At 32.1% G+C, this 16975-nt stretch overlaps 1 protein-coding gene across 1 annotated transcript; it reads right to left on the bottom strand.

Annotated features, from left to right (window-relative positions):
• Positions 1-72: 72 nt before the first annotated feature.
• Positions 73-11121, bottom strand: LOC143066729 (uncharacterized). Its single transcript, XM_076239541.1, has 5 exons — positions 11073-11121; positions 8583-8772; positions 5593-5895; positions 709-772; positions 73-139 (listed from the first exon to the last, which is right to left on the bottom strand). The coding sequence occupies exons 1-5, from the start codon at positions 11097-11099 to the stop codon at positions 73-75; spliced, it is 651 nt and encodes a 216-aa protein (XP_076095656.1). The 5' UTR covers positions 11100-11121.
• Positions 11122-16975: the final 5854 nt, after the last annotated feature.

The raw sequence follows: 16975 nt of genomic DNA, 5'->3' as shown, positions 1-16975 counted from the left end.
CCATAATAAGAATCTTTCCAAAGACTGCATGCATGTGTGTAGCCAATTTAGTTTGTTCAATTTTAAAGACTCTTAATAATTATCTTTTGATTTATATATTGCAACACTTGTAGGCATGGTAATCAGTACCTTAGTTAGCCTTAAAAAAAATCACAAAAAGAATAAAAATACACAAATTGAAAGTACTAAATTTAAAAGAAGTGCTCTCTTTGCAGTCAATTTAATTTTAAATGATTTAGGCCTTGTGCAATTCCAAAATGTAAATATCAACACCATATATCAATATACTTTGTAAGTTATACCTGGATAGCAATGCATGTTTAGCATGTTTAGGTACTAATAAACTATTAAAAATAAAATCAATTTTAGTACCAACAGAACAATTCTCAAGGATCTTGCTGCAATGTAATAATAACCTTTAAGAACTTTTTTTATAAAGGAAAAATTCATTTGTATTGATTGGATCTGTTAACGCTTTGTTAATACAAAAAGCATACACATTAGGAAGGAATATTCTATTTGTTATAATATTTAATCAGAAATAACCAAACTTCCATTCTAAATATATGAAAAATTTCATGAAGGCTTTACAAAAATTGTGGTAACAAACATGACAAAATCCCTGAGTTAATAATTTATCATTTTTTAAGTATTTTAAATGTTTCAAGTTATATGCATGTTTTTATTTAAAATGTATTTGTCTTATACCTGATGATTGGACATTTTATATCTTCAGGTAAAATAGTGTCAACTCTCTTCATACATCTGTAATCTGAAATAGTATGGGCAAATATTAGCAACAACAAAAACTTCCTCTCTCTCTCTCTCTCTCTCTCTCTCTCTCTCTCTCTCTCTCTCTATATATATATATATATATATAATCTATAAAACAGGATATCTGGACTTATAACCCGTACTTGAATTTCAGTTGCTGGGGTCAAAGGTCAAACTCAAGGCTAGAGTGACAAAGCTTTGACATATGACTTCCCCATCCCATGACATAGCAGCATACTAAGTTTGGTCAACCTTATTTCTATGGTACAAGAGTTATGTGCAAGACACAAATTAGACAATGTTTTACTTTGAAATAGGGAGATGAGATATGATTGCCAATGACACAACTGTTTACCATACTTCAAATTAAGTGGATGAAAGCAGTTATAGTCAACCATAAGGCTTTCAACAATGAGAAAAATCCATACCATACAGTTGGCTATAAAAGGTTATAAGTTTGGTTATCCTAGTTGACAGTAGGACATGTAGTGTCCATAGATTTACTATTAAAGAGATAAAAGGTCAAAGATCAGTGTCAGAGTGACATGCATTTGGTATATGACAAATCCCAAATCCATGATACAACTGTATATCTAGTTTGGTTAATCTAAGTCTTAGGGTAAAAGTGTTACACACCAAACATAAAGTAGAACAGAAGTACAGACAGACATTTTGATTCCCAAAACTTTGTTTGTAAGGGATACAAAAACACGATTGCAGCCATAACTGTTGAAAACCAGATGCTCCGCAGGGCATAGCTTTATACGACCGCAGAGGTTGAACCCTGAACGGTTGGGGCAAGTATGGATAAAATATTCAAGCTTGATTCAGCTCTAAATTTGGATTGTGATTAAATACATGTAGTTGACACAGCATAGGTTTCTGACACAGAATGAATGTGGTCTAATGAACTTAAAATATTTTTTTTGCCTTTGAGCAATTCACTATGCTGTTGAATATTAATCCTCCCAAAGAAATGTATGAAGAAAGTTTCTTTTTATTTATAAAATCTGAAATGATGAGAAAAATTTACCCCCCCCCCCCATTATTTTTTCACATCCCCCTTTCCCTTTTTCCAAAACTGATCTCAATTCAAATTTCTAATGGAGTTTGCAACAATAACTACTCATTTAAATACATCATAAAATATTAAAATGTAAAATAAAGTGCTTGTTTTCACTGAATGGTAAAGATTGTTTAAATTTATCAGTTGGTAGTAAAAGTGAATATACATTGTATATTGTATAAAACAATGATTTAAGTTGATTCAACTACTATTCTGGACAAAGCAAGATAACTCCAATTGAAAATTTCTTGCTATTGCACAATATTGTGCAATTAGATATTTCTTGCTATTGCGCAATACTGTGCAATTGAAAATATTTGCTATTGCACAATACTGTGCAATTGAAGATTTCTTGCTATTGCGCAATACTGTGCAATTGAACATTTCTTGCTATTGCACAATACTGTGTAATTGAAGATTTCTTGCTATTGCTGAATACTGTGAAATTGAAAATTTCTTGCTATTGCACAATACTTTATATAATAATTTTGGATCCTGATTTGAACCAACTTGAAAACTGGGCCCATAATCAAAAATCTAAGTACATGTTTAGATTCAGCATATCAAAAAAACCCAAGAACTCATTTTTTGTTAAAATCAAACTTAGTTTAATATGGACTCTTTGGACTTTAATGTAGACCAATTTGAAAACGGGACCAAAAATTAAGAATCTACATACACAGTTAGATTTGGCATATCTAAGAACCCCAATTATTCAATTTTTGATGAAATTAAACAAAGTTTAATTTTGGACCCCGATTTGGACCAACTTGAAAACTGGGCCAATAATCAAAAATCTAAGTACATTAGTAGATTGAGCATATCAAAGAACCCCAAGGATTCAATTTTTGTTAAAATCAAACTAAGTTTAATTTTGGATCCTTTGGACCTTAATGTAGACCAATTTGAAAACGGGACCAAAAATTAAAAATCTACATACACAGTTAGATTCGGCATATCAAAGAACCCCAATTATTCAATTTTTGATGAAATCAAACAAAGTTCAATTTTGGACCCTTTGGGCACCTTATTCCTAAACTGTTGGGACCAAAACTTCCAAAAGCAAACCCAACCTTCCTTTTATGGTCATAAACCTTGTGTTTAAATTTCATATATTTCTATTTACTTATACTAAAGTTATGGTGCGAAAACCAAGAATAATGCAAATTTAGGCCCGGCCCTTTTTGGCCCCTAATTCCTAAACTGTTGGGATCTCAACTCCCAAAATCAATCCCAACCTTCCTTTTGTGGTCATAAACCTTGAGTTTAAATTTCATTGATTTCTATTTACTTATACTAAAGTTGTTGTGCGAAAACCAAGAATAATGCTTATTTTGGGCCCTTTTTTGGCCCCTAATTCCTAAACTGTTGTAACCAAAACTGCCAAAATCAATTCCAACCTTCCTTTTGTGGTCATAAACCTTGTGTCAAAATTTCATAGATTTCTATTTACTTAAACTTAAGTTATAGTGCGAAAACCAAGAAAATACTTATTTGGACCCTTTTTGGCCCCTAATTCCTAAAATGTTGGGACCAAAACTCACAAAATCAATCCCAACCTTCCTTTTGTGGTCATAAACCATGTGTTAAAATTTCATAGATTTCTATTACATTTTACGAAAGTTAGAGTGCGAAAACTAAAAGTATTCGGACGACGACGACGACGACGCAGATGATGACGCCAACGTGATACCAATATACGACCAATTTTTTTTTTAATTTAACCTATTGTACAAGATACCGTAAGGATCATGCAGTCCAAGTTTTGCAGAAATTTGGTCCAGTCATGCCAGTTGAATAAGAGAAGTCTTTTTTTAAATGTTTTATGCCAGAAGACCAATGACTGACACAATTAAAGTAATGGCAATAGGTAGGTAGGTAGATATATTTTAGAACTAAAAATAGTTTAATCCTCCAACATACTAATGTGCATCGCCATGTCTAAAGTCAGGAACATAATTTGTTTGTGGTGGTTTTATTTGATAATTTGGATTGCTGTCTCAACGTTAATATGCTCACTATTGCATACCTTACATTTCCTTTTATTCATTTCTGTTATAGGTTTGTTTAATCAAGTTTAACTTCAGTTATAGTCAGATGCACAGACGAAAGATTTCAAGGCCACTTTTTTTTTTTATTTGTTGGTTTACGGATCCGCCGACCCTGTTTTTTCACGATTTTGAAGATTTTTTTTAATTCCGCCGACCCTTTTCTGTTTGAAGAAGTACAAATAAAAATAAAAACATGATAAAAAAAAGATCGATCTTTCTTCTTCCAGTCGGAATACCCTCGGAGTGGATTCGAAAATCCCGTTCGGTTCCCTGTTCAGTCAACGTTTCATCATGATCTTATGTGGTGAAAAGGAACCAGTTGAAAGGCGGTTCCCTGCTCAGTCAACGTTTCATTATGATCTAATGCGGTGAAAAGGAATCAGTTGAAAATGGAGGACCAGATACGATTTTACAATACTTACTTAGATTTACACATTAATTGTTGGAGATTTTCGGTGTAAATCTAGCGGTTGAACAAAATGAACATCGCAGTCATGAATAATACAAATGAAAATTATTTTTGAGATCGTTTGGGAATTTTGGTTTAAAAAGTCGGACCACCGCTAACATGGCTAATTTGAACCCCTGTTTCAGACAGTCAGTGAGGTTGACGGCGGGTTAACTTTGGTTCAAGTGTTGATCAGAAAGTCTGAAACCCGTCGAAAGGGGCTGTTTTAGTTCCATTACACATATGAGGTACTAGTCCAAATAATTATGACGTCTCGCAAGGCTTCCTGGCATCCCAGATTTGTTTTTAAATAGCCTTGCCAGACGTCACTAAAGGGAAGGATCTTTTAACTTGCTGCCAGGGATGGGTGTCTGATTAATTGGCCTTATTATACAAATACCTAATTACCTTCCCACGGTACCCATAAAGATTTAATGGAACAAAGATGGGATATGGTGAACAAGATCCCAACACAAAATCAGAACATGTATTACTGTCATAGAATGCCCGACAATTAAAATCACTTCGACATTTATAAAAAGGGACAATCACATGACACTTCAAGATATAAGCTAATACTTAGCAGTGTAAAATAGCATAAAAAGCCTAAAAAGGACATGTTTTCATGTACCACATATGAAGGCATATGACATGCAGAGCGCATATGGTATTTCCTCAATAAGATTGTATTGTGTTATGAGGAATTTTGTCACTCCCTGATCTAAATTTGATAAATAAATACACAGAACAAAGAGAAATGCAATTGGAAAAGACACTTCCCTGTCATCAGGGACATGATTGCATATATCTGCTTTCATCAATCTACATTGACATTGGACTCCTTGTAACACATTTAATTTGAATTAAAACAGCAAGAATTAATATCAAATTATGAAACGATCTACATACATGGTTAGTATAATTCTATTATATAGAGTAATGTCATTGTTTGTTTCTCTTCATTTTTGGTAAAAAAAGAACAGTATTAATTCCAATTTTTATTTTTAGATTTTTTTCGACCTCCTACCCTTCCTTTTTTAAGAAGAATCCCGTAAACCAAGTAATAAAAAAAAAGTGGCCCAATTACTCTTCCATCATTGACATTTCAAAATAAAAGACAGAATGAAAGTACAGTGATATATTTCCTTCTCCAAATTTATATATAAGAGAAAATGCTAATAACATATTGAAATTAATTAGCAATGCAATTTCTGTATGTATCATGTGTATCCATACATATCACTTATATTTACCTGCTATCATTACTTTATCACCATCACATTTTCTAATGTAACAACTACAATCTTCTTCTGCTGGTTTACATGAGCAAGGGTCCTTTGGTGGTATAACATAATCATAATTATGTCTGTAATCACATCTACAACTGGTGTCTGTATATAAACTTCCATTATTAGCTAAAATCTGTCCACTGCCTTTGCATAAGGACTTACTTAACACACATTGACTATTTCCATCAGTTGTAAAAGTGAATGGCTGGTATCTAATTGCAGTACATGGCACTTGATGCAAATTTGGTGAGAATATATATCTGAAACCTTAAAAAACAAAGTGGATGACAGTGTAAGGAATGCCAAATGCTTGCATCAGGAATTTGTAGAAAATAACAATAGGTGATTTGGTATCAGATCAGGATATTTTTTATTGGTTGAATAACATTATTGTGATATAAACTTTCATTCAAATTATTGTTAAAAAGTTTCCAATTTAAATACCACATGTACCAAGTGATATAACTTTCAAAACACAAAAGTGTTATCAAATTGGAACTGGATTTGTGTTTTGTAGCCTCTTACATCATTTCAAAATCTTAAAATGATTTATTGTTGTAGGCCTTCTGAAATTATTGTACAGAAATTGTTTTATGTGTCCAATATTTGGTAACAATCTGAATATTTTCTTGAACTTTCTGTCCATTCTATATATTTTGTAATGATTGCAGTAACGTTTGTAAGTTAAGATACATAAAATAGGGTGGTCAACTTTCAATACAAAAGAGGACCAAGAATGTTTATATTATTAAGAAAAAGATTTCAGGCAAAATAATCATGATTTTCCAGATTTTTGTATTGAATGTTTTGTCTGGTTACCTATTTTTAGTAAAAAAGATAATAATCCTATAACATGTATAAATTCAAAGTGGAAAACCCTTACATGTCTTATTCTACAAAAGTACAAAATGTAGCATGATTATTAATACAGTACATGTATGATTTAGCAACAGTTTGATATTTATCAGTCTTTTACAAAAATAATTTTGGTTTCAGATTTTTCTTTTCTACCAAATGGACCAATGACTATGGTTGCAAACTGATGACAAAAGTATAAATTATGGACCATGTGAACCAAAAAGGAAATTCAGACTTGAGAGCATCAATTCAATTTGGAAGTAACATGCATAAAATTATGCTATGAAAAAGATGTGGTAGAATGGCCAATGAGACAAGTTTTCAAAAGAGACCAAATGACTCAAATCTGAGCATCACTGATGAGTCTTAAATGTTGACGAAACGCACAGCTGGCGTATCAAATTATAAGCCTGGTACCTTTGATAACTATTTACAACCCTTGGTACATGCCACTGTTGGTGAATGTTTTGTCCCTGAAAGTATCACCAGCCTAGTAGTCAGCACTTTGGTGTTTACAAAAATATCAATTATATGGTGATTTTTATAAATTAACTGTTTGCAAAAGTACACTGATCAGTCTTTTGTAGACAAAACACACACCTGGTATATCAAATTATAAGCCTGGTACCTTTGACAAAGATATCAATACATTAAATACAAGTTATTGCCTGAAAACTAGAAATTTGCTGGTTTTAAATCCTTGTAACTGTCCCTTATTCCTAAACATGTTGGCCAATAATCCCCAAAACGAAGCCCAACATTAATTATATTAGTGATATTGAACATTGTGGTACAATTTCAGCTCAAGCGAAATACCCTTTTAAGTTATTGTCCTCAAACTAGAAAAAGGCTTGTTTTGGACCCCTTTTTGACCCCCTAGTTCCTTAACCGTTATTAAGACCATCACCCCCAAAACAATCACAATCTTCCTTTTGTGGTATTGAACTTTCTGGTTGAATTTCATAGAGATCCATACACTTTAACTAAAGTTATTGTCTGGAAACCAAAATTATTCCGATGACAATGCTACGACGACAATGAAGCTGATGACGACATGATAGTTATATAATACGACAAAAAAAATGTGGTCGTATAAAAAATGGGGCTTACCCTTAACTCAGATTTAAGAACACAAACAAGACTTACAACAAAGTCCACATCAATGAACTATGAGTTATATTTAGATGCTATTTTTATGCAAAGGGAAAATACATGGATCTGAAAGATGTCAACGTTACAATTTCAGAACATCATCCATTTACAGGCTAGTTCAGGTTTGCAGATTTTATAAATTTATACGGCACTTATGAGCCAATCATTATTTTAGCATGTTTCACCATTTTTTGACCATGTGCCAATTGCGCATGGCTTTTCCAATCATTGATCAATGCTGATGGTTGATAAAAAATGTATTAATCTTATTTTACCATATTTTGTCATGTTTGTAATTTGTCAATCACTTAGAACTAAATTAATATACTTATATATATGTCAGTTTTTCATAAGATTCTATTTACACCTGTATATTATTTTTTGTTAAAATTCTATTAAAAGAAGACATTTCTCAAAATTTTCTTTTTTTTTAACAAAAAAAAACTTATTTTCCATTTCTTATTAACAGAAATTTTTATAATATAATATGCACATCTATCAAAATGCTAAAATACCAAATTAGTGATTTTTTTAACAAAAAGGAAGTCAAACATTTTTTCTTCTAATTTGTCAATTCCATTGAAATAACAAATTACAACTTGACCTTTCTGTTTTAAAATCCTATTATAAGTAATCCTGAATCTTTCCAAAATATAACTAAGCATATCTCAATATCATGAACAACTGTGCAAGATTGCATTGGCCTCCTCACTATACTTTAGATTTGCGCTTACAAAGCTTTTTGACGGACAGACCAACAAAGTGGAAACAATAGGGCTGTGGCATCCTCAATGCAGGGCCCCAATTTAAATAAATATGACCAATTGATAGTATGATAGAGACACAGAAAAATTGTCACATATTTTACACAAGGGTTGGGAGATGACTGATGTAAAAATTACATTTATTATTAGTTTCTATCATAGCAAAAAGTTGTATTTCACCTTCTCTTGATAAGTCTTCAGGACCACATCTTTCTGTGAATACAGCTTTTGAAGCATCTGATTTTAATCCATCAAATAAGCATATATAAATTTTTTGGTCAGCACATTCATAAGATTTGGAAGTGAAATTCCAATGTGATGAATGTGGACATTTTACGTCATATCCATGTGTACATGTAAATATAGTTACCTGAAAAAGACAACAGAGAAAATAGTTATTTTGTACTATGTCTAATAAAATCAACGGTACCAATTTTGTTGCACCAGATGCGCATTTCGACAAAATATGTCTCTTCAGTGATGTTCGTGGCCAAAATATTTGAAATCCAAAGCTTATATAAAAGATGAAGAGCTATAATCCAAAAGGTCCAAAAAGTATAGTCAAATTCGTGAAAGGAATCAGAGCTTTGCATGAGGGAGATACATTCCTTAATTTATAATAATTTCTAGTAACACTTAGTCAAAAGATGATTTTGTTCCAAACTTTTTACTTGTTTGAATCTAGATTAAACTTTTAATAAAAAATATTAATTAGTGAAAATTCAAACAAATAAATATAGTCTTCATGTATGTCATAAACAGTTTTATGCATGTTATTTAAAAAGATCAATTTTTTATCTCACATTTTTGAAAGTTATTGCTCATCAAGAGAAGAAACAAAGCCAACTGCACTAGATGTGCTGCAACAACATGAATGGCCACTCTCGCAAAAAACAACTTTGAAGTAACTTTAAGGAGGTGAAATTTGAGAATGAAAGTGTTTATTTTAAGCAAAAATAGTGGAGCCAAACCAAAAGAAAAACTAGATCAATAACTTTAAAGTTTAACCCCACAACTTTCTTTATGTGCCTGTCTAAAGTCAGGGGCCTGTTCTTCAGTGGTCGTTGTTTGTTGCTCTTTTCATATTTGTTTTTTGTTACACATCAATATAACTGTTAGTTTTCCTTGTGTTGCATTTGTCATTCTGAGACCTTTTATAGCTGACTATTAGGAATGGGATTTACTTAAGAATGGAATGCTTCTTTTTGTAAATTTATAAAGCAACACAACGTCTACAACTGTCAACTGTTTACCAAAATAAATTGTGTATGTGCTTGGATCATGCAAACATGATTTTAATCAAGTTTTCTTTTATGTGCATTCCATGTGGAAGCTGATGTCATCATAAATGTTACATTTAATTTTGAAATAATGATTAATTTCAGAATGAAAGAAGATTGCTGTTATGACTTATTCATTCAAAATAACATGTTATAACAAAACATATATCTAATGTAATAATTCATTGATAAAGGCCATATGTGACCTATAATTGTTAGTTTTCTGTATCATTTGGTCTTTTGTGAAATGTTATCTCATTGGCAATCATTCCACATCTTCATGGTGTAATATGAATACAAACCCTGCTTTGTACTTCACTGATACACTGGGCTAGATTTTTAACATGCTAGTAAAAAATAACAAAGTAACTGTCCAAAGGAAGACATATTCCCTTACCTGGACATATTATTCTGATTCCAAGCTGACCAGTTTATGCTCTTACTCCTTACTCCTGTGTGCTTAGGGGAGAAGCAGCAAGTACCAATTTTAAAGTTTTTGGTTTAACCTGGTTGGGGTTTGATTCCATGACCTTGCACACTTGAGGCAAACACGCTACCATGAGACCACTGAGACCGTGATAAAATTAAAAAAGAGTACAATATGTTTTTTATCAGATGGTAATTTTACCCCTTCAGGCTTCTGATCCTGATTTAGAGTAATTTCACGCAATTTGGTTGGCTTCTTCTAATTTCATATATATTTTGCTTAAAGCAGTTCCAATATATAACTTGGAGTAAAACAAGGGAACAATTTAAGTCCCAATATATTCAAGTTATTTATCAATGACTTGCCAGAGTATTTACAAGAAAGTGAATACCATGTTGTACTTAATGAGAAACCAGTTAATTGCTTATTATATGCAGACGAGTTGGTCCTTTTATCAACATCTGCTAAAAGATTTCAAACAAAACTAAACATCCTGGAAGAATATTGTAAAGATTGGTGTTTAAGTGTAAATCCCACCAAAACAAAGGTTATGATATCTAACAAAGCAGGCAGACACATTTGTGAAATATTTACTATAAACAAGTTGGTTGATAGTGTTATTTTGCAAACAAAGATATTTATAACTATAAAAGTGACTTGATAATTAGAATATCTTGGTTTGCACTTTCGTGCATCCGGGTCATTTTCATTTGCTCAGACTGAACTGTATAAAAAAACTTTGCAGGCTTATTATAAATTGTATAATAATTTGTTATCACTTAATACATGTATAAGCATTACTTTTTTTATCATACATAAAACCAATACTCCTATATGGGTCTGAAATACATAAAATATGGGTACTTTTTAAATTTTACCAAATCTCAGTAGATTCAGAAAGGGAACATATTACTGCAGTATATTTTATTTGCTGATATGGACGTATATAACATGTTTACTTACTAAAATCCATATGTTTAGATTCCACATTTTCTGTGTGTACAGTCTAATGCAACCTGCAACAAGTTCAGTAAAAATGCAAAGGGGCTTTAGCTGTCGACATGTTCACCAATTTGAGTCAAATACCCGTATTTGATTTATAACATACTTGAAAGGTATATCCAAATTATAAAAAGTATCAAATAAACAATTTACAATGCATTGGCTCGATAATATGCGTCAACATTTAGTGTGCATCATATGCATTTTAGTTCAGATGCCATCTAATTTTAAACCATTAATGAGGTGACCTGTAAAGACTTTCAATGGTCATATAACCCAATATTAACATTAATTAATATATAAATAAATATAAATATGGTTTGATATTTTTTTGTTTCTCTTAGGTTTATGTGGTCACATGTTTTCCAATATATTTTGTATTTTTTCACTTTTTTGACATACTATACTAAGAAATGTTATTGATGCCATGTTACTAAAATGCTAACAGCTTCAATATCATTTCCAAAAATAATAACATCAAGTCAATGAGTTTTACCCTCTTTAAATAAAGAAATTATTATTATTCTATCTTTTTTAAAACTTCAATATGATAAACATATGTAATATATAAATTAAGGACTTTCACTCATACAATTCTTAGATCTGCAGTGACATCACAACATGTAACTGACCAATCAATGATTCATTAGACTTTGTGTTACGTAAACAATGTTGAGAGGTGATGCGAATAAGAATCCTCTAAATTTTCCAAAGACTTCAATGCAAATTAATTTAACTGATATATATGTAAATGAAAGGATGTCCGCACCCGAGAATACGTTATATAATATATGTTAACACCTGTTCACATTATATTGAACCTCGTATTGACCTCGTCTAAATACTGACCTACGCAACCTCCTCCCCCTTTTTGGACTATTCCAAATAATTTAAACTTTGGCGTCTTGACAGGGTACTTTATTTTTTGGGTATTATAATTTTTTGGCTTTCCAGCGACATGTGAAAGTAATAATATCAGATGCTCCAGTCCCAACCTGATAGAGAGTGACAACAAATGTTACGTCCGCCATATTGCCATGTTACATCATACATGTATACCAGGAACTTTAATTCGACACTAGTTATAAAAAACCTGTTTTCTTCTGTGGAAACAAAGTTAAACTGACATGCATGATTGCATCGGAATATTAATTATTGTCTCTTCGTCAAGGTTCAGCCTAGAGTGCTAAATCAGAAAAGTGGACAATACATTATACAAGTTTTAAATTGTAAATTGTCTAGAGTCTATTGCAAGAGTAATTATTTACCTTTGGATCACATTGAGAAATTCGTCTTGACTGATAAAAGGTACTCTGATGGACACACCTTCAATTCGGTCGACTTCATACTAGTTCGAGTAGAACCCTACCCTTAGAGGTCGGCGGTGTAATTATTGAGACTAAAATAGAATATGTAGAACGCAGGTGGAAGATAGGTCCGCTGCTGTATGCCCTGAGGTAATCGGTGCCTTCAGGTAATCGTGGTAATAGTGCCCATATGCGTAGTAATAACATGATCTAAAAATAGAATAGACTAAAAATACATTATTCTACTTTCTATTTAGACTGACAAGACTGGTTTAATAAAGGTTACCTCAGGCAATCTGTTGTGTTATGGAATCTGGTTCAATAAAGTCCACACGAAACTTATGTATGAAGAATGGTTTAATAAAAGTGACTTTGATATTAAACATTTTATTCATTAAGATAAGAAAAGGATTGATCAACAAGCACATTATATAAAAGCGCTCTCTTCATATTACATGTACAAGACATAATTAAATTATCAACAACTGTATTTAAAATAATGTAATATAATGAAACATGCATGCTACTTATGAGCACACACGAGCAAATATGATGTGTTTACAGTGTTATTTACTAAACGTAAAGTATATTTAAATATACAGGCGATTACTCATCATTTATTCAAGTACCTTGAAACATGCAAATAACCTTTAAAGATCATTATGAATTAATGTTGAAGTGGAGGAGAGAAAAAAATGAATTAAAAAAAAATAAGTAAATTTCAAACAAAACGTTGAGTGTCTCTGGTGAATTTCTGAACAGATTTGAAAATAGCAATATTCATATCATACGTAATAATCTCTTTCCAAAAAGTACTAAATCAATATTTATGTCAACATTATCAGCAATAGAGTAAATGGAATCAAATAGGATCTGTATTACACCATTGTACTTAGGGCAAAAATATAAGACATGTTGGTTGTCTTCAACAGGGTGATTACAATTTGTACAAAAAGTATTGTCGGATAAGAACTAATAAAACAAATGAGATTTTAGGTTGGTAGCATTGTTTCTGAGTTGACAATGACTTTAATTAAGTATCCTTATCCCATAGTTGAAAGGTTAAGATGTATCATCAGTCTAATACAACATTTCTGATCAACTTCTTTCATCAGTCTAATACAACATTTCTGATCCACTTCTTAAAATACCCAAACTTGGGGGGGGGGGGGGGGGGGGGTTATTAACTAAAAAAAAAAATTCCAAAGTCTTATAGTTGAAGGAATGCAACTATTAAAAAAGAGCTAGTTCTAGCTAGATGCGGGTGAAAAGCCTACTTTTTATTCCTCATAGTATTAGGAGTTTGTCTCGGAAGATATGACTTGACTAACTGATATAAATATACAGGTGGCGTCCCATATAATATTTTATAGAAATAGTATAAGCTTATGTTTATTACATCTATTATTTAGAGTTTATAAAGCTAACGCACGTCTGGCGTATTGAATTTTTAACCTGGTACCTTTTTTTAGCTATTATTCGTGTGTTTCTCTGTCCTATATTTTCTCCCATTCATTTGTACTGTAGTCATGTCATGTAATGTTGTCATTATAATGTTATAATTAACATGGCCATTAAAGCGGGAGGTTCGGCATGCCACAAACCAGGTTCAACCCACCATTTCTGTTCTTAAAATTCCCTGTACCAAGTAAGGAAAATGGCCATTGTAATATTAAAGTTCGTTTCTGTGTGTGTTACATTTTAAAGTTGTGTTTCTGTTGTGTTGTAGTTCTCTTATATTTGATGCGTTTACCCCAGTTTTAGTTTGTAACCTGGATTTGTTTTTTCTCTATCGATTAATGAATTTCGAACAGCGGTATACTACTGTTGCCTTTATTCAATATAAAGTTTTTGTTTTGAGGAATTACATCGTTATTCTGTAATAGTTCTAGCAGCTTCTATTTGAATATTTTGAAGACGCTCAGACTTATGCTTCAGGGATCAATTACCCCCAAAAAACATCATCATTCTCTTATATGGGTCTAATAAAAGCATAATAAATAAATATAAGTCAACTCCTATCTCATAAATGTTTAACCGGACAATAAACTCATCATAAAAACTAGGATTAATTTTGTATTCACGCCAAACGTGCGTTTCGGCAGACATCAGTTACGTTCGAAACCAAAAAAGTTAATAGGCCTAATGCAGTACGAAATTGAATAGCATTTAGGACCTAAATTCCTAAACGTTTTGTCAAATACATCTAAGGTAATAAATTATATCGATATGTGTGTTCTATGAACCTCATGACTGAAATGTTGTCCCAAGTTTACATTGAATATCTATTTTCTCAACCTCTTCGCCATTTGTCCCCCCCCCCCAAAAAAGTCATCAGCTGCTATAGCATGATCATCATCTGCTATACAAAAAAAAAAGAGGTGTCATCTGCTAGAAGTCTAATATTATTAGCAATGTAATTTACTTTATCATTTATATAAATAATAAAGGTGACCTGACGTAATTTGTTGTGTTTGAAGACTGGTTTGATAAAGGTGACCTCAGGTAATCTGCTGTGTATGACGACTGGTTGATTGAAGGGGAAATAACGTAATCTGTAGTGTATGAAGACTGGTTTAATAAAACCCTTATGTAAGGTACTTTTAACCAGTCCTTAAACACAATATGTAGTGTTTTGAGATTTGTTTTATGCAGGTGACCTCAGGTAATCTGTCTATGGAGACTCTTTTTTTTTATAAAGGTGACCTCAGGTAATCTGTTGTGTATGAAGACTATATAAATAAAAGTGACTTCCGGAAATCTGCGGTTTATTGAGTTTTGTTTAATAAAGATGTCCCCAGCTAGTCTGTTGTGAAGGAAGACTGGGTTTACAAAGGTGACCTCAGGTTATCTGTCTATGAAGACCGAAATATTTAAGGTGACCAAAGGTAATCTATCTATAAAGGCCGGATTAATAAAGGTGATCTCAGGTTATCCGTTTATGAAGACTGGTTTGATAAAGTTTACATCAGGAAATCTGTTGTGTTTAAATACTGATTTATAAAGGTGACCTCAGGTAATCTGTCTATAAAGACCGGTTTAATAAAGGTGACCTAAAGTAATCTTTCTATAAAGACCGGATAAATATAGGTGACCTCAGGTAATTTGTTGTAAATAAAGTTGACATCGTATAATCGGTAGTGGTTTGAGATTTGTTTAATAATGGTGACCTCAGGTAGTCTGTTGTGTATAAAGAAGACTGGTTTAATCAAAAAGACCTCTGGAAATCTGTTGTATTTGAAGACTGGTTAATTAAGGTAATCTGTATTGTATTGAGATTATTTTAATAATAGTAACCTTGTTTGATAAACCCCTGATGTTATCGTTTGTTAATGAAAACTGGTTAGATAAAGTCCTCAAGTAAGCTGTAGTGTATTGAGATTTGTTTTATAAAGGTGACCTCAGGTAATCTGTCTATAAAGCATGGTTTAATAAAGTTGACCTCAGATAATCTGAAGTATATGAAGACTGGTTTGATAAACCCCTGATGTTATCTGTTGTGAATAAAAAATGGTTAAATCAAGTCCTCAATAAATCTGTAGTGTATTCATATTTGTTTTATAAAGGTGACCTCAGGTAATCTGTAGTATTTTGAGATTAGTTTAATATAGGTGACCTCAGGTAATATGTCTATAAAGACTGTATTATTAAAGGTGACCTCAGGGAATATGTGTATGCAGACTGGTTCAATTAAGGTGACCTTTGGTTATCTGTTTTGTATAAAGACAGATTAATAAAGATTATCTACGTATGCAGACTGTTTTGATAAAGGTTAATCCACGCATTATGTTGTGCATGAAGACTTGTTTAATAAAGGTTACCTCAGGTAATCTGTAGTGTTTTGAGATTTTTTTATGATGGTGACCAAAGCTTATCTGTTATGAATGTAGACCGGTTGAATAAGAGTGACCTTATGTATTTTGTCTATGAAGACGTGATTAACAAAGGTGACTTGAGGTAACCTGTGTATGCAGACTGATTTCATAAAGGTCACCTCAGGTAATGTGTATATGTTGACTGATTTAATAAAGGTGACCTCATGTCATCTGTGTACATGGTGTATGCAGACAGGTTAACAAAGGTAACTTATAGTGTATAAAGACTGGCTTAATAAAGTCCTAATGTAATCTGTTTTGAAAGAAAACTGGTTTAATAACGTCCTCAGGTAATCTGTAGTGTATTGTTTTATGAAGATGACCTCAGGTAATATGTCTATGAAGAGTGGTTTAATAAAGGTGACCTTAGGTAATCTCTATATGCAGACTGATTTAAAAAAAATTGACTTCAGGTAATCTCTCGTGCATGTAGACTGGCTCAATAAAGGTGTCCGCAGGTAATATGTAGTGTTTTGCATTTTGTTTGATAATGATGACCTCATAAATATGTTTCAAATGTAGAGTTGTTCAATAAAGGTGACCTTATGTAATCTGTAGTGTATTGGGATTTGTTTAAAAAAGGTGACCTCAGTTAATGTGTGTAATCTGTGTAATAGACTGGTGAAATAAATGTTAACCTAGGTAATATGTTGTGTATGAAGACTTCTTTAATAAAGGTGGC

Source organism: Mytilus galloprovincialis, chromosome 3, assembly GCF_965363235.1.
Source record: "Mytilus galloprovincialis chromosome 3, xbMytGall1.hap1.1, whole genome shotgun sequence".
NCBI classification, from domain to species: Eukaryota; Metazoa; Mollusca; class Bivalvia; order Mytilida; family Mytilidae; genus Mytilus; species Mytilus galloprovincialis.
This window is presented reverse-complemented; position numbering and strand designations above follow the sequence as displayed.

What these genes read in the sequence shown, in the direction of transcription:
- LOC143066729 (XM_076239541.1), bottom strand. Translation starts at nt 11,099, where the DNA reads ATGTGGAATCTAAACATATGGATTTTA. An exon ending in ATCTAAACATATGGATTTTA is followed by an intron (nt 8,773 to 11,072) that starts GTAAGTAAACAT and finishes TGTCTTTTTCAG; the next exon opens with GTAACTATATTTACATGTAC. An exon ending in TGAAGACTTATCAAGAGAAG is followed by an intron (nt 5,896 to 8,582) that starts GTGAAATACAAC and finishes TTGTTTTTTAAG; the next exon opens with GTTTCAGATATATATTCTCA.